Source organism: Mustela lutreola, chromosome 11, assembly GCF_030435805.1.
Source record: "Mustela lutreola isolate mMusLut2 chromosome 11, mMusLut2.pri, whole genome shotgun sequence".
Classification (NCBI taxonomy): domain Eukaryota; kingdom Metazoa; phylum Chordata; class Mammalia; order Carnivora; family Mustelidae; genus Mustela; species Mustela lutreola.
The window spans coordinates 65,242,136-65,265,487 of record NC_081300.1 but is presented as its reverse complement, the minus strand read 5'-3'; the positions used below and the strand labels follow the sequence as shown (position 1 = coordinate 65,265,487).

General features: G+C 41.7%; 1 protein-coding gene across 2 annotated transcripts in view; it reads left to right on the top strand.

Annotated features, from left to right (window-relative positions):
* SPECC1L (sperm antigen with calponin homology and coiled-coil domains 1 like) overlaps positions 1-23,352 on the top strand; it is a 140,334-nt gene that overhangs the window by 73,282 nt on the left and 43,700 nt on the right. For both annotated transcript variants that reach the window (XM_059140870.1, XM_059140869.1), the window contains 3 exons: positions 1,771-1,934; positions 7,194-7,285; positions 11,883-11,973. In XM_059140870.1, the coding sequence (XP_058996853.1) occupies positions 1,771-1,934; positions 7,194-7,285; positions 11,883-11,973 (347 nt within the window). The remainder of the gene's footprint in view (positions 1-1,770; positions 1,935-7,193; positions 7,286-11,882; positions 11,974-23,352) is intronic.

Here is a 23,352-nt window from a genome sequence, read left to right as displayed (position 1 = left end):
TCCCGCATTGGGCTTCCTGCTTAGCAAGGAGTCTGCTTCTCCCTCTCCCTCTGCCTCTCTCCCCGGCTTGTACACCACATTCTCTCTCAAGTAAATAAAATCTTTTAAAAAAAGTGTGAACATGAGACCCTGTGATACATCCGGAGGAAAACAACTGTCAGAAGATGTCAGAAGAGTAAAATAGCTACCAGATTTTCCCAAGGGCTGGCTTAGTTTTTGTCTACCTGTAAACTTATTTGATGGTTATATGAAAGATGCAAACTCTGCAACTGAAATCTTATTCCAGATGAAAACTTCTGTATTAGCTCAGTGAATTAGAGCTAGCCAGAAATAAAATGTTATTGATTTTTTTAGATGAATCATGATCCACTGAGCATCTACGAGACTCATGTACTAATAGGGCCCAGGTTTTGTTTTGTTTTTTTTCTTTGTAGAAATTCTATTTGGATACTACAGAAGGTTTGTTTTAAAGAATATGAACTTTGGGGGCGCCTGGGTGGCTCAGTGGGTTAAAGCCTCTGCCTTCAGCTCAGGTCTTGATCCCAAGGTCTTAGGATCGAGCCCCACATCGGGTTCTCCGCTCAGCAGGGAGCCTGCTTCTTCCACTCTCTCTCTGCCCGCTTCTCTGTGATCTCCGTCTGTCAAATAAATAAATAAAATCTTTCAAAATAAATAAAATAGTATTTAAAAAAATAGAATATGAACTTTGATTTCATTTCTTTTGTATTTTCCTGTTTGTGCATGGCATATTAGATAGGGCCAGTATAGATAACCCACATGTACTGGTGAATTCCCAAACACCAAAAAGCAGGACAGAATCTCAAAATCCCAGTCCTGAATCAGGTTCTTTTTGGCCAGCCCACTTTGCATTTTACTGCTAACTGATAACTGATGTTCTCACCTTACACATACTCAGATGGAAAATGGATTCTGTTGGTTACTTTTAAACATATTTAGTACAACCCAATATAAAAATTGTAATATTGTTTCCTGGAATTTACCAAACAAACGAGAATATTAGACTCGGTAATTTATTTAGCTCTACTGATACTGTCTTTTTTTGTTTTTTCTTTTTTTTTAAAGATCTTATTTATTTATTTGACAAAGAGGGAGATCATAAATAGGCAGAGTCAGGCAGAGAGAGAGGGGGAAGCAGGGTCCCCACTAAGCAGAAAGCCTCATGCACGGCTCCATCCCAGGACTCCCAAGACCATGACCTGAGCAGAAGACAGAGGCTTAACCACTGAGCCACCCAGGTTGCCCCGATACTGTCTTTTTTTTAAAGTGATACTTTTTTTTTTTTTAAAGGTTTTATTTACTTATTTGACAGACAGAGATCACAAGTAGGCAGAGAGGCAGGCGGGTGGGGGGGAGCAGGCTCCCTGCTGAGCAGAGAGCCCGATATGGGGCTCCATCCCAGGACCCTGAGATCATGACCTGAGCTGAATGCAGAGGTTTTAACCCACTGAGCCACCACCCAGGTGCCCCCCCCCCCCCCCCGCTTTTTTAAAGATTTTATTTATTCATTTGACAGAGAGATCACAAGCAGGCAGAGAGAGGGGGAAGCAGGCTCCCTGCTGAGCAGAGAGCCTGATACGGGGCTCGAACCCAGGACCCTGAGATCATGACCTGAGCCGGAGGCAGGGGCTTTAACCCACTGAGCCACCCAGGCGCCCCTAAAGTGATACTTTTTAATGCTTTTCAGTAGGGAGGCAAAAATGTGTTTGCTAGTATGTGTATAAAAAGGCCTGATTTCACTATTGTTTTCAGGCAAGAGGAGGAGCGAGGCCGGGTGTACAACTATATGAATGCTGTTGAGAGAGACTTGGCAGCCTTAAGGCAAGGGATGGGACTGAGTAGAAGGTCTTCAACTTCCTCCGAGCCAACCCCTACGGTGAAAACCCTCATCAAGTCCTTTGACAGTGCATCACAAGGTAACTTCTTAAATCCTATGCCAAGGGCAGGCTGTCGTCATTCACTTACTATCTGTTCTCTGGTCTGGTTTGATATTCTTTCCATCTTACTCTCTGAGCCTCATCAAATTCAATGTAGTATTAATGAACTAGTCTTACTATCAGGTGACTTTTAGCAGGGGAGTTGGGATCTGTTCAGCTTCAGAGATTTTGTTTTTAGACTTGGTGCCTTGCCCCTCAAATAAATGGGTCTTCACATAGTCCTGAGGCTCTGAGTGTGTTCTCTATGCCAAAAAACCTCTAGATGTATGAATTCAGCCCTTTCCCTTTGTCTGAACTCCTGTAGGTCTATAAATCCAAAGGCTTCCCTGATATTGACACTCCGGTATCTCCTAGACATGTTATGTCCAAAACTGCACTCTTGCCCCTGAGCTTCAGGCTTTCCCCTGTGTAAATGGCAGGACCATTCCACCCAATTACTTAAGCCAGAAATCCAAGAATCCTTCTTCTTCTTCTTTTTTTTTTAAAGATTTTATTTATTTATTTATTTGACACAGAGAGAGAGAGAGATCACAAGTAGGCAGAGAGGCAGGCAGAGATAGAGGAGGAAGCAGGCTCCCCGCGGAGCAGAGAGCCCAATGCGGGACTCGATCCCAGGACCCTGGGATCACGACCTGAGCCGAAGGCAGAGGCTTTAACCCACTGAGCCACCCAGGCGCCCAAGAATCCTCCTCCTTTGTTAAATCCTTCCTGTTTCTCACTTCCACATCTAATCCATTATCAGGTCATGTGGATCCAGCCTCCAGCATGCACATCTTTGCTCTGTCTACTTCTCACCATCTCTAGTGCATAATCAACTGCTAGTACAAGCCATCATCAGCTTCTAATTTCAGTGACTTCCTAATCAGTCTCTCTGATTCATTTTGATAGAAAGGACTTTTCTTGCTTAAAGTCCTTTAATTGCTTTATTGTAGTTAAAGTGAAATTCAGATCCCCAGTGCCTGCGTGGTCTGACCCTGCCTTCCTCTTACCCCAGTTGAACTGCTCTTCCTCTGTCCTCTATATTCCTGCCACACTGGACTGCAGGTCCCAAAGCAGGCCAGGCTCTATATTGCAAGGCTCTTCTGTATCCGGAAGCTTATTCTTCCCTCCTTCAGATGACTGGGTCCTTTTTAATTTCTCTAACCCCCTCAGCTCTGGGAAGGGGAAAGAGATGTATTTTTAAAAAAGGAAAAAAAAAAACCTAAATGGCGGTGCTTGTCTGGCTCAGTTGGCAGAGAATGTGACTCTCGATCTTGGGGTTGTGAGTCTGAGTCCCATGTTGGGTGTAGAGATTACTTTAAAAAAATAATAATAATAATAACAAAAAGGAAAACTAGGAGGACCTGAGTGGCTCAGTCGGTTAAGCATCTGCCTTCTGCCTTCGGTTCAGGTCATGATCCCAGAGGTCCTGGGATCAAGCCCTACAATGGGCTGTCCTCAGCAGCAAGTCTGCTGCTCCCTCTTTGATATCTCTTGCTCTCTCTTTCAAATAAATAAAATATTTTTTAAAAATTAAAAAATAAAAGTGGGCGCCTAGGTGGCTCAGTGGGTTAAAGCCTCTGCCTTCAGCTCGGGTCATGATCTCAGGGTCTTGGGATCGAGCCCCACATCGGGCTGTGTGGTCAGCAAGGAGCCTGCTTCCTCTTCTCTCTCTGCCTGCCTCTCTGCCTACTTGAGATCTCTGTCTGTCAAATAAATAAAATCTTAAAAAGAAAAAAAAAAACAGGGGCACCTGAGTGGCTCAGTGGGTTAAAGCCTCTGCCTTTAGCTCAGGTCATGATCCCAGGGTCCTGGGATCGAGCCCCACATCGGGCTGTGTGGTCAGCAAGGAGCCTGCTTCCCTTCCTCTCTCTCTGCCTGCCTCTTTGCCAACTTGTGATCTCTGTCTGTCAAACAAATAAATAAAATCTTAAAAAATAAAATAAAATGAAATCTTGAAAAAACAGAAGAGAAGAGCACCTGGGTAATGCAGTCAGTTAAGCATCCAGCTCTTGGGTTTGGCTCAGGGCATAATCTCAATCAGGGTGGTGAGATCAAGCCCTGGGTTGGGCATTGTCCTCAGTGCGGAGTTGGCTTAAGACACTCTCCCTCTGCCTGCCCCCCCCCCCCCACTCACCCATACTCTCTCTCTAAAATAAATAAATCTTAACAACAGTAAAATAACTGAATATAATGTGTCCTAAAACTTACATTTTCTTCTAAAAATTCTTTTAACTTCACAATAGGCTTTATTCTAATCCCTCTAATAATAATAGAGTTTCTATAATCTATATTCTGTGAGTGTATGCAAATTAGTGTCCTTGACTTAAAATCAGAGCAAAAGTCATTTATATACTCACATTGTTGGTACAGATATTTTGGAGGATAATATCTTCCAATTTAAAATGCCATATTTGGGGCGCCTGGGTGGCTCAGTGGATTAAGCCACTGCCTTCGGCTCAGGTCATGATCTCAGTGTCCTGGGATCGAGCCCCGCATCGGGCTCTTTGCTCAGCGGGAGCCTGCTTCTCTCTCTCTCTCTCTGCCTGACTCTCCGCCTACTTGTGATTTCTCTCTCTCTGTCAAATAAATAATAAATAAAAAATCTTTAAAAAAAAATAAATAAATAAAATGCCATATTCATAGATCCTGAAGTTCTTAATACAATAATACTGGCAGATGTTTATAAATATATATAGATATAGGGACCCCTGAGTGGCTCTGTCGTTAAACATCTGCCCTTGGCTCAGGTCATGATCCCAGGGTCCTGGGATCAAGCCCCCCATCAGACTCCCTGCTTACCTGGTTCTCCCTCTCCTACTCCCCCTGCTTGTGTTTCCTCTCTTGCTATGTCTCTCTCTGTGAAATAATAAATAAAATCTTCAAAAAGAATGTATATAGATAGATATAGATACAGATATACACACAAAGTTTTCAGTGTAGGATTGTTTGAAAAAAAGGGGAAAACCTGGAAATTGCTTACGAGCCCGTTAAAAGGATTAAGTCAATTATGACCCATTAGTACAATAGAATGCTGTGCATTTTTTAATAAGAATGAGGTAAATCTCAAAGTACTTATGTTAAAATACGCTTGCAGTCCTTTATAGTAAGTTGAACACCAGTATTTCATAGTGTGATCTCATTTTGTTTTTTTAAGTACATAGATTTTTGCATTAAAAGTGCAAGAAAGATGCACTTGGAACTATTGTTAGTAGCTACCTCTGGGTAATATGAGGAGCTAAGATGAAAGAAAGACTTACAAAAATCTGTACTTCTAAAACGAAATGATAATGACGTGTCTACACTAAATTAAAGTCATGAAGTTATTCAGAATATTGATGAAATGGGCCCTAATGCAAAAAAGATAAATCTGCTTTTGAACTGATCTTTTTAAATAAGCAATGTTTTACAATAAAATATATCTAAATGACTCCATATTGCACTGCCTAATTATATATGCAAAAGAAGTTAACACAAAGTATTCAAATAACTTGTACATGAGTGTTTGTAATAGCACTACTCATAATAGCCAAAACATGGAAACAACCCAGCTGTCCATCAGTTGATGAGTGGATAAACAGAATGTGGTCTCTACATCTGAAGGAATATTATTCAGCCATAGGAAAGAAGTACTAATACATACTACCATGTGAAAAATATGCTAAGTGAAAACAGGCAGAAACAAAAGGTCATGGGTTATAAGATTCCGTTTTTATGAAATGTGGAGAATAGCTAAGTCCATAGACACAGAAGGCAGTTTGTTGACAGTTGCCAGGGACTAGGGAAGAGATACATGGGGAGTGATTGCTTAATAGAGACTGGGACATTTTGGAACTAGGTAGAAGTGATGATGGCTGTGCAATATTGTGAATGTACTAAATACCCTTGAACTGTACATTTTAAAATTATTTACTTTCTATTATGTGAATTTTTTTCAAAGATTTTATTTACTTATTTGAGAGAGAGAGTGCACAAAAGAGCACAATTGGTAGAGAGGAAGAAGCAAGCCTCTCATCAAGCGGGGAGCCCAATGAGGGCTCCATCCCAGGACCGAGATCATCACCCAAGCCAAAGGCAGCTGCTCAATTACTCAGCTACCTAGGTACCCCTATTAGGTGAATTAAAAAAATTTTTTTTTTAAATTTTAAGTAGGCTTCACACCTAAGACAGGGCTCGAATTCACAACCCAAAGATAAAGAGTAGCATCCTTTACCGACTGAACCAGCCAGGTTCCCCTATTATGTGAATTTTATCTCAGTAAAAGAATGCATCTAAAAATAGCAATTTAAATATAAGTACTTGGTTGCATGAAAAGGTCCACAATGATCTACTTTTTCATCTTTTCCTACTGTGTGATGTGCCTGATTTTATATATGTGTCCCATTTTGATTTTAATTTGGCTTCAAACAAATAACCTTTTTTTTTTAAAGATTTTGTTTATTTATTTGACACAGAGAGAGAGATCACAAGTAGGCAGAGAGCAGGCAGAGAGAGTGGGGGGAAGCAGGCTCCCTGCTGAGCAGAGAGCCCGATGAGGGGCTCGATCCCAGGACCTTGAGATCATGACCTGAGCTGAAAGCAGAGGCTTAACCCACTGGGTCACCCAGTACCCCAAATAACCATTTTTTATGTACCCTCTACTAAACCTTGTATCAAGCCCAAGTATCTGGAAGTGAGTAAATTATGGATCCGACTTTTGAATAGTTCAGTCTAGAGAGGGAGATTGACGTATAAGTGAATAATTAACAGATCTGTGCATTAAATGCAAACCAGAAAGTACTTGCAAAGTGAAGTGATGAACTCCACAGGAGGAGATGAGAAAAGCTGAATGGGAGCCCAGTGTTCTTTTGTTTTTTGTTTGCTTTTGTTTTCCAGTGTGCCTTCATTGAATGCATATCCACTATGGGCCCAGCTTCTCACCTGGTACAGTTACAGAAATATTCCTCTTGGGTTTTTTGAACTTGAATTACATTGGCTCATGGAGTTCTTTAACTACCCAAGTTAATGAAATGGCAAAAATGGGATGACTGGCATAACCAGTTTGGGAATCAACACAACTACTCTAGGGAACAGTCTGCCTGATGGCAGGAGAAGCATCACCTGTTAGGCAGGACTGTGAGTGAGCGCCTCGGAGGTTAGGCCTCAGGACAGCTTCAGGGGAGCCAGAACATTGGGTAGCCTGAGGGATCGTTCAGGGGAGACCAGTTATAAAAGCTTCCACTCTACCATGATGCATTCAGTATTTGTTTGTTTCTGTAGTACCAAACCCCACTGCAGCCACAATTCCTCGCACGCCTTTGAGTCCGAGTCCAATGAAAACCCCTCCTGCCGCAGCTGTCTCACCTATGCAGGTAAGTGTCCGTGACCATAGAGGCTGTGGGAGCCTCAGCATCTAAAAGTTTGTCCTCCTAAAAGTCATTTACACTTACGTTATGGGGGGCAAATGACTTACCTCGTGAAGAATGTAGTAGTTAGGATTGTAAAATAATGTAAATATCCTTAATTGAGATAAATTATGAAAATGTCCATTATGTTACTCTTTGGAAAGAGTAACAAGTACTGAACACTTGCTGTGTATTCTACACTATTCCCTGTGCTTTATCATGTGAATTCATGTAATTCTCATAACAGCCCTGTTGGGTACCAGGTACTATTCTTACCTCTAGTTTTCACACATGGAAACTGAGGCCTAGAAAAGTTCAGCAATTTGCTGAAGGTCATATAATGAAGTGGTGGAGTGGGGATTTGAACCTGAGCAGTGTGGGTTCAGGGACCATCTCTCTAAGTTAGGATGTGTAGTTGGCGTGTGTCAGCCTCCACTTCCTAACAAATCAAAGCTTAGTGGTTTAAAAGAGCAGTTGTATGATTTTCGCATTTGTGTGTTGAATAGGCAGCTTTGCTGGCTTTCTGTGGGCTCACTTCCGTACCTGCACTTAGCCACAGGGTGGGCTGAGGCCTGGGCTCAGCAAGGATGCCTGGGCCACTCTCTCCATGTGGCATTTCCTCTCAGGTTCCTTCATGGTGCGGTGTCTCAAGGTCCAACCAAATCCTAAGGCTGGCCCAGGTTCAGAGTTGGGGTTTCTGCAGAAGGTTCATTATGGGCTTTTTTTTTTTTTTTTTTTTTTTTTTAGCCATCTAGTACAAGGGCATTGCTGATCCATTATAAACAAGTCTCTGAAGTTGCTCTTCTTGGTTGCTGTGGAAATGTAGGCCAGAAGCAAGGGAGATGGTGGTGGTTCTGTAGTGCTCATTAGGCCTCTCACTGTACCCTTGTTGGTCAGCCGCTTTTGGAAATATTGGCTGTGGTGGAGTTTGCCACTTAAGTTAGAGTAGCCAAAGGAAAACTGGCCATAAACCTAGTACCTAGTACCCTTTGATACAGGGGAACCTTGGCCATACCTCTTCTGTAAAACTAGCATTTGGGAACATTTTATTTTTGAATTGAAACCTTTGTGCTTTGTTAATTATTGGCCATGCATTTTACGAGTGAATCTGTTGGGGTTTTTTTTTTGTTTTGTTTTGTTCTTACTTTCTAACTTTCTCCTATGTGAAATTTAGGGTAAATGTGTACCCTTCTGCATTTGTAATGTTGCAAATTAGTGGTGCTGCATTTCCATGTGTACCGAAGGTTTTAATGCTCTTAATTTACCATGAAGGCAAGGGAATTCCAATTGTACTATAGATTTAATGCTTTTTAATGCTCTCTTATTACTCATACTTTTTCTGTAGACCTCAAGATGCAAAATACAAACTTCAAAAGAGGTGAAATTTCTTTAATATCTGTTGGTTGAAATTTAAGATACAAAGCATGACTTTGGGGGCGCCTGGGTGGCTCAGTGGGTTAAGCCTCTGCCTTTGGCTCAGGTCATGATCCCAGGGTCCTGGGATGGAGCCTTACGTCGGGCTCTCTGCTCAGCAGGGAGCCTGCTTCCTCCTCTCTCTGCCGGCCTCTCTGCCTACCTGTGATCTCTGTCAAATAAATAAATAAAATTTTTAAAAAAATGCATGAGTTTGACAATCTTTATAAAGGTAGGAGGTGAAAAATTTAATCTCTGTACCTTGATAGAAGTTAATATAAGTCACATTCAGTAGCTTTTTAGTACTCGGTTAACACAATGCTTCTCAAATCTAATTGTGCATTAAAACCATGTGGAGAGGTTTTAAACACATAGATTCCCAGGCCTCATCCTAGTGAATGAGAATCTCTAGGGAATAGGGCCTAAGAGTGGGATTGTTAGTTTTTCAAAACTCCCTGAGTGGGAATTCTACTTCTGACTTTGAGGGAGTGACTGGCTGGATTACTCTGCCACCCCCAGCAACTCGAAAGCTGGACAAATTAAAGGAAGCAGTTATATTCAGACATGTACAGCAGGCAGCATGAGACTGTGGTCCTTAAATAAAAGTCCTGCTGGGCCCACACTTTTCCTGTTGGGAGGTTCCAGATGGTGGTTCAGGGGGGATGAAGCCAGATAGAGTCAGGAAGGGGGAACTAACTGAGTCTGAGGAGACAGAGATCCGTGTTCAGGGAGAATGAGAGTGCTGGAATTTGCAGGGCTGAGGACCTAGGAGGAGGGAGCTAGGGCCTCTGGAAGGGCCAGAGGAAGGGCCTCTGCAAAGGCATCCCTATGAGTCTTTGCCTGAATGCTAGTCTGCACAGGCACAGGGTGAAACCCACAAGGCTGAGTAAGAACAGATTCCCAGAACAGAAGAGTTACCAGGTAAACACTTCCCGTAGTTCACAGAGAGCAGGGAATCATTTGATTTCCAACTGGCCACCGTGGAGAAATCTTGAAATACTTGGAGCATTCCGTAGAGACTCCTGAGGGCCACACCCTAAAGCAGAACTACGCTGCGGCTCTTGAGTAAGCACTATGCTACACCTGCCTTAAAAATAAACCTCAGAAGAGGAGGAGATCCATAAGTAACTGGGTCCTCAGCCTCTGAAGTGCTTCTTAGTGACTCTCAGAAGTCATGCACTTGTGGAATCTGCTCCTCTTGAGTGTTGGCTGGACTTCTTGGCTCACTTCTGATGAATACAGTATGGCAAAAGGGTGGGATGTCACAAGGTAGGGTTATAAAAAGAGTATCTTCTGTCTTGAGGTTTCTTCTTGTTCTCTTATATCTAGTCACTCCAGTAAACAATTGAAAATTGAAATAGTTAGCAATATATTTAATAAAATGCTGTGAAAAATCTGTATAATGGAAAGAATAAAATATTGCTGAGAGAATTCGAGGAAGTAATAAACAGATATATTCATGGACTGGAAGACTCAGGATTGTTATTATCTTACAGCTCTCCCTCACAGTCCCAGTGAGGGATCCAGTACAATCCGAGTGACAGTCCTGCATGCTATTTTGTAGAAATTGATAATACAGTTTTAAATTTATATGGAAATTCAAAGGACCCTGAATAGCCAAGGCATTTGGGAGATTTAAAAAAAAGGAAGGGGGGACAGATTTGGAAGATTTATACTACCTGGTTTTAGCACATAGAGGAATCAAAGACAGTGTGGTACTGACATAGTTTGTTTATTTGAAATCATTAAGCTGATAAATTCCCCATCTCACAAATAGCCAGAGTACCAGCGGCTGCACTTACTGATATAGTTTAAATGTAGACATTATATCAGTAGATTAGATAATCCAGAAATAGGCCAGCTGATTTTCAGCAGAGGTGCCAACATAATTCAGTGGGAGAGGGGTAGCCTTTCCAACAAAGAATTCCAGAACAGCTAGAATCTATATGGAAAAAAGATAACCACAGCTGTTTCTCATGGCATTTATAAAAATTAAAATTGATTGTAGACCTACATGTGAAAGCTAAAACTACAAAACTGAAAACATTAGAGAAAGTCATCCTGATCTTCAAGAAGGCCAAGATTTCTTATTTAGAACATTAGAAGGAGCCGTGAAAGAAAATTGATAAATTGGACTTCAAAATTTGAAACTTCTGAGAGACATTAAGAAAATAAAAGATAAGTTATAGATTCAGGAGAATATAATCATACTACATTTATCTGTCAAAACACTTGTATTCCAAGAAGACATCCTCATCTTGATTGAAGACAAACCAGTAAATACTGGACAAAAGATTTTAAAAGTCCATTCCTTAGAGTAGATAGACAAATAGCCAGTAAACACATAAAAGGATGTTCAACATCATTAGTTATTGGAGAAGTAAAAATTAAATTACAGAAGGATCTCACTATGTACCCTTTTAGGATGGCTAAAACTAGAAGACAGTCTCAAATGTTGGGAAGGATGTGAAGAGGCTGAACTTTGCATACTTTTCTGCTGAGAATATGAAAAGAGTCGTTAGAGGTTCCTCGGATAAAAAAGGGCTGGGGGAAAAGCTGGGAAAATAAGCATGACAGAAAGGACAGTGACGGTAAACACCCTGGTCTATGTGGAAATGAATAGTTTGGTGGCATTTGAGCATTACACAGAGGTGGCAGGAGACAATGCAGAGGAAGTAAGAGGAAATATTTGTGGTGGATACTTGTGGTTGCATGCAGAAAGATGCATGTATCTGACTGGAGATGAGAAAGCCAGATCAAAGCCATTGTGGTGGCGCTGAACTAAGATGCTAGGTTGTACTAGGGCTCTTGTAGTAGATGCAAGTCCGTATTTCACTGATGGGTGTGTAATTGTTAAGAATTCTCTTTAAACAAAACAATGTCAGTATACTGGTTGTGATAGAATGCTATAAATGTTACCATTGGGGAAAACTGAGTAATAGGCACAGGGGATATTTCTGTATAATTTTTTAAAATATATTGATCACATTGTATGCCTCCAAGTGTGTATGTGTGTGTTTTAGTCTTACCATAACAATATGGATAGAATGATGGAGATTTGTAACTAAATATTACCCTCAGCAATGTTGACTTTGTGAGTCCCAGCTCTAGATTTATGCTAACTTTGACACTATTTATGTTACGATTTCAGAGACATTCCATAAGTGGACCAATCTCTACATCCAAGCCCCTAACGGCACTGACCGATAAGAGACCAAACTATGGGGAGATCCCTGTTCAAGGTATATCTCTTATGGCATAGTATTTCACTTCTGCTGTCAATTCTTTGATTCTTCTGACTTTTTTGGCTAACTAAATTGTGATTTTCTTTGTTCTTGACATTATTTCACTGCTCTGGTATACATCTTTATCAGAAGCTTACTACTAATACATCGTCATTACAGATAGGGGGATTCGTTATACATATATGTCTTGGAAGACAACTCTCTAGACATTATGATCGGCAATGGAGAGTCCACACCATTACTAGGCATTTTGTTTTCAAGTTTTTCATGGGGTAGGTGCTGTTACCCACGTTTTATAGATACTAAAAACAAGGTTTCAGAAAGTTAAATAACTTCACACAGGTTAACAATGAACAGTAGGCCTGGGCAGCCTGATGCCAAAGCCCATTCTTTTAACCTCTGTGCTCGGTATTATTGTCCATACAAGGAAACTGAGAATCTGAAACATGAGGTTGAGATGAGGTCCATTCTTTTGCACACTTATAAGGGGCTTGGCTGTTCTCACACAACTTTTATGGTAGAGCCAGTACCAGACAAGATTTCCGGATTTTCTGACCTTGTCCTACCTGTAATCTGTCTTCTCCATTTCAGTTAATGACAGTTTTATCCTCCAGAAACCTTGGAATCATCCTTAATTCCCTTATCTTATACCCCATATCTGCAGACTGTTAGGTTTTTGGGTTTTTTTTTTTCTCTTCATGATCAAATAAATTTTTTTAATTTTTATTTTTTATTTATTTATTTATTTTTTGGTAGGCGCCATGTGGGCTTGAACTCACGACCCTGAGATCAGGATTTGAGCTGAGATCAAGAGTCTGATGCTTAACCAACTCAGCCACCCAGGCGCCCCCGTCAAATCAATTTTTTAATTGAAGTATAAGTGACATATAACATATTAATTTCAGGCTTTCATGTTTTTGTACATGTTGCAAAATGATCACTGCAATAAGTCTCGTTACCATCTGTCACCAAAGTTACAGAACTGTTTTGTCCTTTAGGACAAATCCAGAGTCGGAGAATTGCTCTTCCCTCTACCATCACCTAGCCTTGGTCAAGCCACGATCATTTCTCACCTGGGTTCTGACAAAAGATTCGTTATCTACCCTCACAATCTGTTCTTAACCCTACAGCCAGCATACTCCTGAAAAATATAAATCGGAACACTTCATTCTGTTCAAAACCTCCCCCCAACTCCCCATTTCTCTCAGAAGAAAAGCTAGAGTCCTCTCAGTGGCCTCCAGGCCTTCCCAACGTGGCCTTGGTTGCCTCTCCAGCCTTACCACGTTTCCCTTTCAGTCACTCCCTGGGCACTCCGGCACACGCCCGGCCACGGAGCCTGGCACTGGCACTTCCTGTGCCCGAGAGCGCTGCCGCATGCCCACACGGCTCCCTCGGGCCTTTCTTCAAGGCTTTGCTTTAGGCTTCCTCAGCTGGTGGGTGCCATATATAAAATTAGAAACTTTATGCCCCTCCACACACCCCTTTCCCAAACTCCTCTCCCCTTTAAAAAAACTTGGATGACTTTACCCTTTGGACACACTGCATAGTTTACTTGTCTATAGCTTTTATTATCTGCCTCCCTAGACTGTGAGGTCCATGAATTCAGGAATTTAATGTCTGTTTGATTCACTGAGGTATCTCAGCACCTGTTGTCTTACTGGGCTCTTGATAATAAATTATGAGATGAGTGAAGGAAGTGCAAGTTAAAGCATGTAAGGGGCTTAGCACAGATTTTAGTCCACAGTAAATGCTCACTGTGAGATTTTATTACTGTTAGCATATGCTACTCATAGCACAAGTGGCTGAGAAGGATGGCTCTTTATTGTCTGGGTACAAGATTTTATTTCATTGCAAGGCCGCCAGGGTCTGCAGGATTTTGCTTAGCAGCTGACAAGTGGTTGTGAGAAACCATCACTACATGTTATGTTTTGGGCATCTTAAAGCTGCAGGCACCGAGGGTAAAGATGGAAGCCAAGGGTTCAGGAGCACTCCCACTCAGCTGCCTGTTGCATTTGCCCCCATTCTGTCAATGAAGTCAGCCTTTTGATCTGCAGTCAGTGCCAAGTACAGTTGGAACCAGGACCGGGATGCTACAGCCTTTGAGAATATATGTAACACTGGGCCTGTAACAGCCCTGTGGGAGTGACCCCATCTGGAGAGCCTTGAGGTCATCTTCAGACACAGAGAAAACAGAGTCCCCAGGTCCCAGTCATCTAAACTGTGATAAGAGAGTAGGATTTCCAGGCTCTCTTGAAACGGTTTTCTTTCTCTTTTTTCTCTTTTTTTTTTTTTTTTTAAGATTTTTTTTTTATTTAACAGAGAGAGAGAGATCACAAGTAGGCAGAGAGGCAGGCAGAGTGAGAGGAGGAAGCAGGCTCCCTGCTGAGCAGAGAGCCTGATGTGGGGCTTGATCCCAGGACCCTGAGATCATGTGACCTGAACTGAAGGCAGAGGCTTAATCCACTGAGCCACTCAGGCGCCCCTCAAATTGCTTTTCTTCCTTGATTGTTTCCTTTATTGTCATAAATAATCAAAGAATAGTCTATAATTTTCATTTTGAAAGTTTCAGTGGCTTCATTACTTAAACTTTCAAAGATGCTGCCTCTTGTTCTACACTTAAATTAGAGAATTTGGTTTTTTTTCCGATTAAGTATATTATAATAGGCATAGGGGTTTTTGTTCTATTTTAGCATCATGCTTATATGTCAGTTATGGGAAAATATTTCAGAGCAGAGAAATCTTACTATAAATGGACTAATCAGATGCTCTTTTGTTGGTATTATTGGCTTAGGGTCATGATTGTGCCACCTCAGTGACTCTTTGTACATAGGATATGAATTAGCATTTATGGCCTAATAAGCAGGAAAAGATAGATCTGCTAACTAGGTACATGGATACAGGTGGCTGAAAAGGTCTTTATTGACCCTGCTTACACAGTGTGATGTTTTAAGGTCCGGAGTATTAAGCAAAGACCTCAGCTGGATGTTGCAGATGGCTGGGGAGCCTGGGTTTTTGCCCCATGTCAGGGTGATATACTTATAAGTGCCTTCTCTGTGTCATGGCTTAGACATTTGGTATCTGAGAAAGTTCATTAATCCAAGTGGATTTATGTTCTGTAAAGAAATTCAAACTCTTGGGGTACCTGGGTGGCTCATTAGGTTAAGCATCTGCCTTCGCTTTGGTAATGATCTTGGGGTCCTGGAATCGAGCCCCACATCAGGCTCCCTGGTCAGTGGGGAGTTTTCGGCTCCTTCTCCCTCTGCCTCCCCCCACTTATTTTCTTTCTCTCTCAAATAAATAGTCTTTTTTTTTTTTTTTAAGATTTTATTTATTTATTTGACAGAGGGAGACACAGCGAGAGAGGAAACACAAGCAGGGAAAGATGTAGGCAGAGGGAGAAGCAGGCTTCCCGCCAAGCAGGGAGCCTCATGTGGGGCTCGATCCCCGGACCCTGGGATCATGACTCGAGCTGAAGGAAGACAGAGAAAAACTGAGCCATCCAGGCGCCCCTCAAATTAATAAAATCTTAAAAAGAAAGAAAGAAGGGGCACCTGGGTGGCTCAGTGGGTTAAAGCCTCTGCCTTCAGCTCGGGTCATCATTCCAGGTCCTGGGATGGAGCCCCGCATAGGGCTTTCTGCTCAGCAGGGAGCCTGCTTCCTTCTCTCTCTCTCTGCCTGCCTCTCTGCCTACTTGTGATCTCTGTCTGTCAAATAAATAAACAAAATCTTTAAAAAAATAAAAGAAAAAGAAAGAAGGAAAGAAAGACTCTTATCATCTGTCTAAATTGCATTACTTGAGGCTAGAGATAGAAAAAGGTTTAAAAATGCAGTTTTTTGAAGACATTGGTTTATGGTAAGGGTACATAGAATAAATGTGATATAAAGGAGGTTTTACTAGCAGGCCAGATCTGTGTTGAAAGTTATAGTCCTAAGTTAAATAAAAGAAAAAAAGCTTTCTTTTAAAAAAATGAAAGTTTAAAAAAAAATGTGTGTATATATATATATATATATTCACTTGAGATAGAGAATGAGAAAGAGAATGCACACAAACAGGGACCAGGGAAGGCAGAGGGAGAAGCAGGCTTCCCACTGAGCAGAGAGCCCAACGTGGGACTCAATCCCTGGACCCTGAGATCATGACCTGAGCCAAAGTGCTTAGCCAACTGAACCACCGAGACACCCTCAAAAAGAGCTTTCTTTTCTTTTTTTTTTTTTTTTTTTAAGATTTTTATTTATTTATTTGACAGAGGGAGAGAGATCACAAGTAGGCAGAGAGGCAGGCAGAGAGAGAGGAGGAAGCAGGCTCCCTGCCGAGCAGAGAGCCCGATGTGGGGCTCAATCCCAGGACCCTGGGATCATGACCTGAGCTGAAGGCAGAGGCTTAACCCACTGAGCCACCCAGGTGCCCCCAAAAAGAGCTTTCTATTTAAAAAGTTTCAGAGCAATTTTCATTCTCCAGAGGGTAGATCTATGTCAGATTCTGGCTCAGCCCTAGATCCCATCCTAATGGGGAAATTCCTAGGAAAATTTCAACTAGAAATCCTCCCCTCTTGTATTTATAGTCTGGTGAGTATCTGTCTGCTCACTTCTAACTTCTCACCACCCTCAACCCTTTCCTTCTTCTCTCTGTGGTTCTTGGTATTCGTCTTGATGAACCAGAGTATCTAGGTTCCTTTTTTCCCCCAACATATTATTACAGAAAATTTCGAACATAGAGAAAAGTTGGAAGAATTTGTATAGTGGATATCTACATTGCATTGTCTAGATTCTTTTTTTTTTTTTTTTTTTTTAAGATTTTATTTATTTATTTGACAGAGAGAGATCACAGTAGGCAGAGAGGCAGGCAGAGAGAGGGGAAGGGAAGCAGGCTCCTGCTGAGCAGAGAGCCCGATGCGGGACTCGATCTCAGGACCCTGAGATCATGACCTGAGCCGAAGGCAGCGGCTTAACCCACTGAGCCACCCAGGTGCCCCTGCATTGTCTAGATTCTTAAGTACTTTGCTGTGTTGATGTTTTTCTTTTTAAGAATATTTTATTTATTTTTTTATTTGATGGAGAGTCACCGCGAGAGAGGAAATGCAAGCAGGGGGAGTGGGAGAGGGAGAAGCAGATTCCCCACTCAGCAGGGAGCCTGATGCAGGGCTCCAGGGTCCTGGGACCATGACCCGAGCTGAAGGCAGACACCTAACCGACTGAGCCACCCAGGTGCCCTTGTGTTTATGTTTTCATGTTTTATCCACCCCTCTATCCCTTCAGTCCATCTTGTTTTTTAAATGCTTCTCAAGGTAAGTTGTTGTTGGTACATTTGAGCATGCATTGCAATATTTATTTAAGGTGCCCTGTCTGTCTTTAAACTCTTGAGGTAAACCTTATAGAAGAGTTGCAAAAATATTAGAGCTCTCTCTAACACTTTTCCTCAGCTTCCCTTACAGTGAACATCCTGTATAGCAACAGGGCAGTTATCAAAAATAAGAAATCAATATTGTTAACATACTGTTACCTAAACTACAGATGTTTGGATTTCACCAATTTTTCCACTGCTGTCCCTTTTAATTCCAGGATCAAATCCCAGGCCCAACTTTGTGTTTAGTTGTCTTATCTCACGAAGCCTCCTAAGTTCATCAGTCTTTCTCTGTCTTTGTGATCTTGACACCTTTGAAGAATACTGGCCAGTTACTTTTTTAGAGTATCTCTCAGAATGGATTTGTGTGTTATTTATTCCTGATTGGGTTGAGGTTATGTACTGTCAGCAAAGCAGCTCTGACAGGGGTGAGGGCCCTTCTCAGGTATCATATCAGGGACTTGTAAGGGCCATATATACTATTACTAGCCATGTTGGCTGTGATCACTTGGTGAGGATGGTTGTCTGCTAGTAATTAATAAATACCCTATTCCTGTTTAAACTTTCTATCACTGATTTTAGCATCCGTTTGGGTATTTAGCCTGCGGGAATTATTCAAATCATTATACTAGTGTTTTATTTTTATTTTTATTTTTTAAATATTTTATTTATTTATTTGTCAGAGACAGAGGGAGAGAGAGCGAGCAAGCACAGGCAGACAGAGAGGCAGGCAGAGGCAGAGGGAGAAGCAGGCTCCCCGCCAAGCAAGGGGCCCGATGTGGGACTTGATCCCAGGACCCTGGGATCATGATCTGAGCTGAAGGCAGCTGCTTAACCAACTGAGCCACCCAGGCATCCCATTACTGTTTTATTTTTAACATATATTTGTATTAGTATAGATTCATGGGTATTTATTTTATTCTTTTGTTGTAATCTCTTACTGTTGTTATTTTGGTTGTTGTTTCTCAAATTATTCCAACTTGGGAACCATTTGGAGCTCTTTCACATTGGATCCTTGCTCTTTTAATGGCCCCCCCCACCCCAAGCACTTTCTTACTTTTGGGCACCGGAAGGTGATCTAGACTCCTCCAGTCTCCCAACAGCAGAAACCTGGACGTCATTGTCCATAATATACTTATTTATTGAACCCTCCTGTGCATGTCCAGTCATTTCACAATTGCTGCACCGTACCCCTGTGAAAAGCAGATCTGCAGAGTACAGTGCATACAGTTCATTTTGTGTTTAGCCTGAGAGTATCCAGTCAATGGATAGCCAATGGATAGTCAATGGATAGTCCAGTCATGGACTCGATATCCAGTCCATCCGTTTTTCTACTTAGATCAGCCCCCTTTTCACCACTGTCTCAGTATAGTTATGCCATGCCTTTGTAATACAGTTAGATTAATTTTGTCTAGTCTGTATTTCATCCCTCCACCCCCCCCTTCTGATTTTCTTAAAAATTTTGTATCTAATAATTCATTCTGTTCTATGCATTGTAGGGTGCTTAGCAGCTTCCCCAGCCTCTACCCACGAGGTAGTAAGCACCCCACTGCACCAGGTGTGCAGTGAAAATTGCCTCAAGACAGTGACATGTTGGCAAACTTGCCTTCAGTTGAGAACCAGAGACATGGTTCTCACAGTTTTATTTATCTGATTTTAGCAGAGAGATGGAAACTATAAACAAAAATCAAAGGAAAGAAGGAAATCTTAGCTGATCTTCTGTTTGTCTATTTCCATCAGAGGCTCTAACATACTCATCATAGTATTTTAAGTGCCCTATCAGATAGTTCCAACATCTCTGCTACATCTGTTTCGGTTTTATTGATTACTTTGTGCCTTGACATAGTAAACTGGATATACTTTTCTTTTTCTTGTTGTTGTTTTTTTAAATATATTTTAGACTTCTTTGTTGAAATCTAGACATCTTATATAGGGCAGTAGATTGGTTTTATGCCTTGACACAGGCACCTCCTTGAGTTGATTTGAGTTGATCTGTTCAGGAGCTGGGCTGGCTTTGGGTTTTAAGTTGCTTTGGTGTCCTTAGTGCACAGCAGGCTTCCAGCTGCTCTGGTGATCCTTATATTTAGAGGGGGACTGGTGTTTGGGAGGAGTTTTCTCAATGTTCGCTCCAAATACAGCTTTCGGCTGCCTTTGCATATTGCGTCTTAGGGAGCGCCAGTCTCACATTCTTGTGACTCTTTCAGCTCAAATTTCTCATTTGTTCATCTGTTGAGAACATGTATATATATTTTATAATGTCGAGCAAATCTTTAATAGCTGCTTTAAACTCTTGCTAATTCTAACATGGGTTATCTTTGGGTAGGTTTTGGGTAGGTTTCCATTTCTTTTGAGTGTGGGTCACTTTGCTCTCTCTCTCTTTGTGTGTCTAGTAATTTTGAATTATATTCTGGCTGTCGTCAATCACACATTGTAGAGATTGCTTTCCATTTTGTTCCTCTGCAGAAAATTGGTTTTTGATAGCAAACCATACCTTGGCTCATCTCTAACTCCATCTAACTTCTTTTCCTTCGATTGAAATACCTGTTCAGTTATTTTGTCCTTAATTCAGCTCCTTGGAATCTGAGTGCTTGTGGTTTTCAGAGGTCAGTGAGAGATTTGGGCAGAGTATGTATACAGAATTTGTGATTCTTTCTGGTATTTCCCCTACTCCCTCCCTTTTCAGCAGCTTTGGTTGTCCTGACAGCTTTACTGCCTTGAAGAAGGAGTAGATAGATGTCTACCAGCTGTCCTACGTGGCCTCACCTGGGCCTGCACTCATGCCTAGAGCCATAAACTGGGAAACTCACCCCTATGCTCTTTCATTCTTCCACGTGTTTACTCCTTTCATTTTCTGCCTGCTTTTGGATTTTCTTCAATGCCCCCTTAAGTGGTTGAATTTCATATTTTTTTCAGATTTTATACTCCTTTTTGGCAGGAGCATCAGTCCATTTGGAACTACTCTTTGAACAGAAGTTGGCCATTTAGGCTTCTATTTTAAAACCCACTGTTTTGCCTGAAAATTTGTTTTGGGAAACAATAAAGGGATAACTGCCTGTACCTGTTTATTTCTGTGATTCCTAAAATAAGAGAGCATTAAGTAGCAGATCTACTATGCTCCTGTTATTGTTGCCTGTCTGTTGGACATGAACAGAACAACTCTGTGTAGGTTTATTCCTTCCCCTGAGCTCTGGATCTCATCCCCTTGAGCTGTCACAGATGCTGTTAGCCTCAGGCTATGATCCACTTCTCCCAGATACTCAGCTTTACCCTGTCTACTGGCTCCCTTCCACTGTCATTTAAAAATGCTCACCACATCCTGGGATACCTCGGTGGCTCAGTTGGTTAAGTGCCTTCATTGGCTCCCTGTTGCCAATAGGGTACAGTCCAGACTCTTTTTAATTTGGCCTGCATTGCCTGCACGCTTTCTCTTGCCTGTTCTGGCCCTTCCAGCCTGCCTCTGCTGCCTCATCTGTTCCTCTTTTCTCCCATCCTCTGAACATTGCTGCCCTGAAGTTGCTGAGCCCTCCGCTGGGAACACTCTCCCCTCCAGCCTCTCCTTTGCCTGTGTAAAAGCTATTAATTACCCTTCTCATCTGAATTGAGATGTCATTTCCTGAGGTGGTTTTCCCGGACCTCCCCTCAAGAGCATGTCACGTCCCCTATTGTGTTCCCAGAGCCCTGTGTACTTGTTCTTTCCTAGCATCCCTCACTTGTAATGGTTTGTTTATGTTGTTGTTGTGTGTGTGTGTTTTTTGTTTGTTTGTTTGTTTTAAGTATATGGCTTCTGCTCTAGATTCTGAGTTCTGTAAGGGTAAGTTTCTTGTCTCCTTTCTTCCTTTCTTCAACCTTCTCACCAAGCCCAGTGCCTAGTGAGTAGTGGACACCCAAATGTTTTTTGTTTAATGAATGTATTAAAGACAAGAAAAGCTCCATATGGCAGTAGAATAGACTCTATTACTATAAAATAGAATCTCTTCTGCTTACCACATTTGACTGTAATACCCCAGTCTTATTTGCTGAAGAGCAATAAACTGACAGTTTGACATGCAGACGGAATACAGCGGCTGATGGCTGTAGTAAATGGACATGTGCTCGCCCTGGGACAAGTGCTTCTGAGCGAGTTTGAGTCCCACAGTGAGAGCACTTCATAGAATGGCAGCAGACTGTGTTGTGCCCGATGAAGATGACCACAATTAATTTTGAAAAGAATAACCCTGTTGAGGCCTTCAGTACAATTTTGTGCATTTTCAAAAAAAAGTAGGTGTTGGTCTGTGGTAGGGGAGTACCTGCCAAATGGAGACAGATCCTTAGACATGCAGTAGGAAAGATTTAACCAGGGTTGAGGAGAGGAATCAGCAGTAAATTTCATGAGCTTTGTTTCAGTCGTGTTCTTACAGTATGCAATTTAGAAACACTTTCCCTCTAGGGAATGACATGGGCTTATTGCCTTAGCCGACATGCTTCTTGTTTGGATTCATTTGTCTGTTACAAGCTTTATTTTCACTTTCTTCATTTGCCGTGTTCTTTGGGAGATTAAGATTTTGGGGAAGTGACTGGTTTCATAATTGTAAAATGGAAATTTTGATTAAATTTAAAATGTTGATTTCTGTTTCCTACTATTTCCGTGTTCTACTAACTTTGTTTTGTCTGTCAGTCTGTGCATAATTTGCTTTTCCTGTGAGGATGAATGCCAGCCACTGACAGGGTTCAGAATTCTGATTGATGCTTGTTTGTGGACTCTTCGCACAGAGGTGGTATTTGTTCAGGTTTGGAAAGATGTAGTGACTCGAGGCTGTATAAGTCCTGTCTTCATTAAGAAAGTAAGTTCATCCTTCCCAAAGTTGTATGTAATTAGTTACATTTGGTAACCAAATAAAAATGTTCCTCATAAACTTAGAAAATAGATTTTGAAATAGCAGGTATGTTATCCTTGAAAGATGTCATGGGCCATTACTTTGGACATGATGATATTCTGAGAGGAACTATTTTTTTAAAGTGGTAAATGATCTGTTAAAATATTTTCACTGTGGGGACATTCTTGGATAGTGAGACTAATAGTCTTCAGTAAGTTTAAGAGGTAGTGTTTTCCCTTATGCTAATCACACATCTTTCGCACGTGGCAGCTGGGCAGAACACATCTAGTCTGTCCGTCCTGCTGCTTGTCCTGGCCTGATGACAGCCTTGTCAGGCTTGTAGCCTGAGGCATGAAGTGTGTGCTGGTCTGTTTGGGGCTGCCATTCCGGGGGGGCAGGTCCTAAGGAAATGATGTTGAAGCTTGACCAGAAGGATGGTGAAGGTAACCAGGCTATAGCGGGAATGGAAGAAGAGAACAGGAGGTGGGGGAGCAGCTTGTGCCAATGTTTGGGAAGCTCCAATTTGAGAAACTGGAGTCTAGAGAGCAAGAGAGGGGTGAAACAGGGCTGTGGTTGCAAACTGGGCAGTAGAGACAGTACCTGTCTTCTTCCTCCTCAAATTCTCAGAAATGTCTGGTGCTTCCTTGTTGCTCTCAGACTGAAGTCCACCTAAAAGGTAATGAAGGCTCTTGTTGGTCAGCCTCATCCCTTCAGAGCCCCTTTTCCTGCTGCCCTCTCTGATTTCGGTATGCCCTGTGTTGAGGCCACACTGGGATTTTATTGCTTTGTAACTTGAATGTCATTACACCTTTGTTCTCATTGTTTCTGGCCAAAATATTGTTACCCCTTCTCTTTTCTGTTAGTAAAGCCCAGCTTAACGTCATTATATTGTGGAAGACCTCCCTGCTGCCTTAAATCAAAGTGAATGTCTTCTCATTCTGTGGTTTGATTCTCACTGTAATTGTCCAGTCTTCTGTGTCTCTGGTTGTGTATATGTATGGCTTTCCTGCTCTTGGTAGGAACTTAAGGGCAAGACTTTGATTTAGCATGTACTTATAGACCAACATAGAAGATCTTTGAATTTTGATTTAGCAGTCAGTGATTTAGAGGCATTCATCTGTGTCAAAAATCATCCCTAGAAATCAAACATTGAATGAAATGTTTTTCCACAGTCCTTGTCTA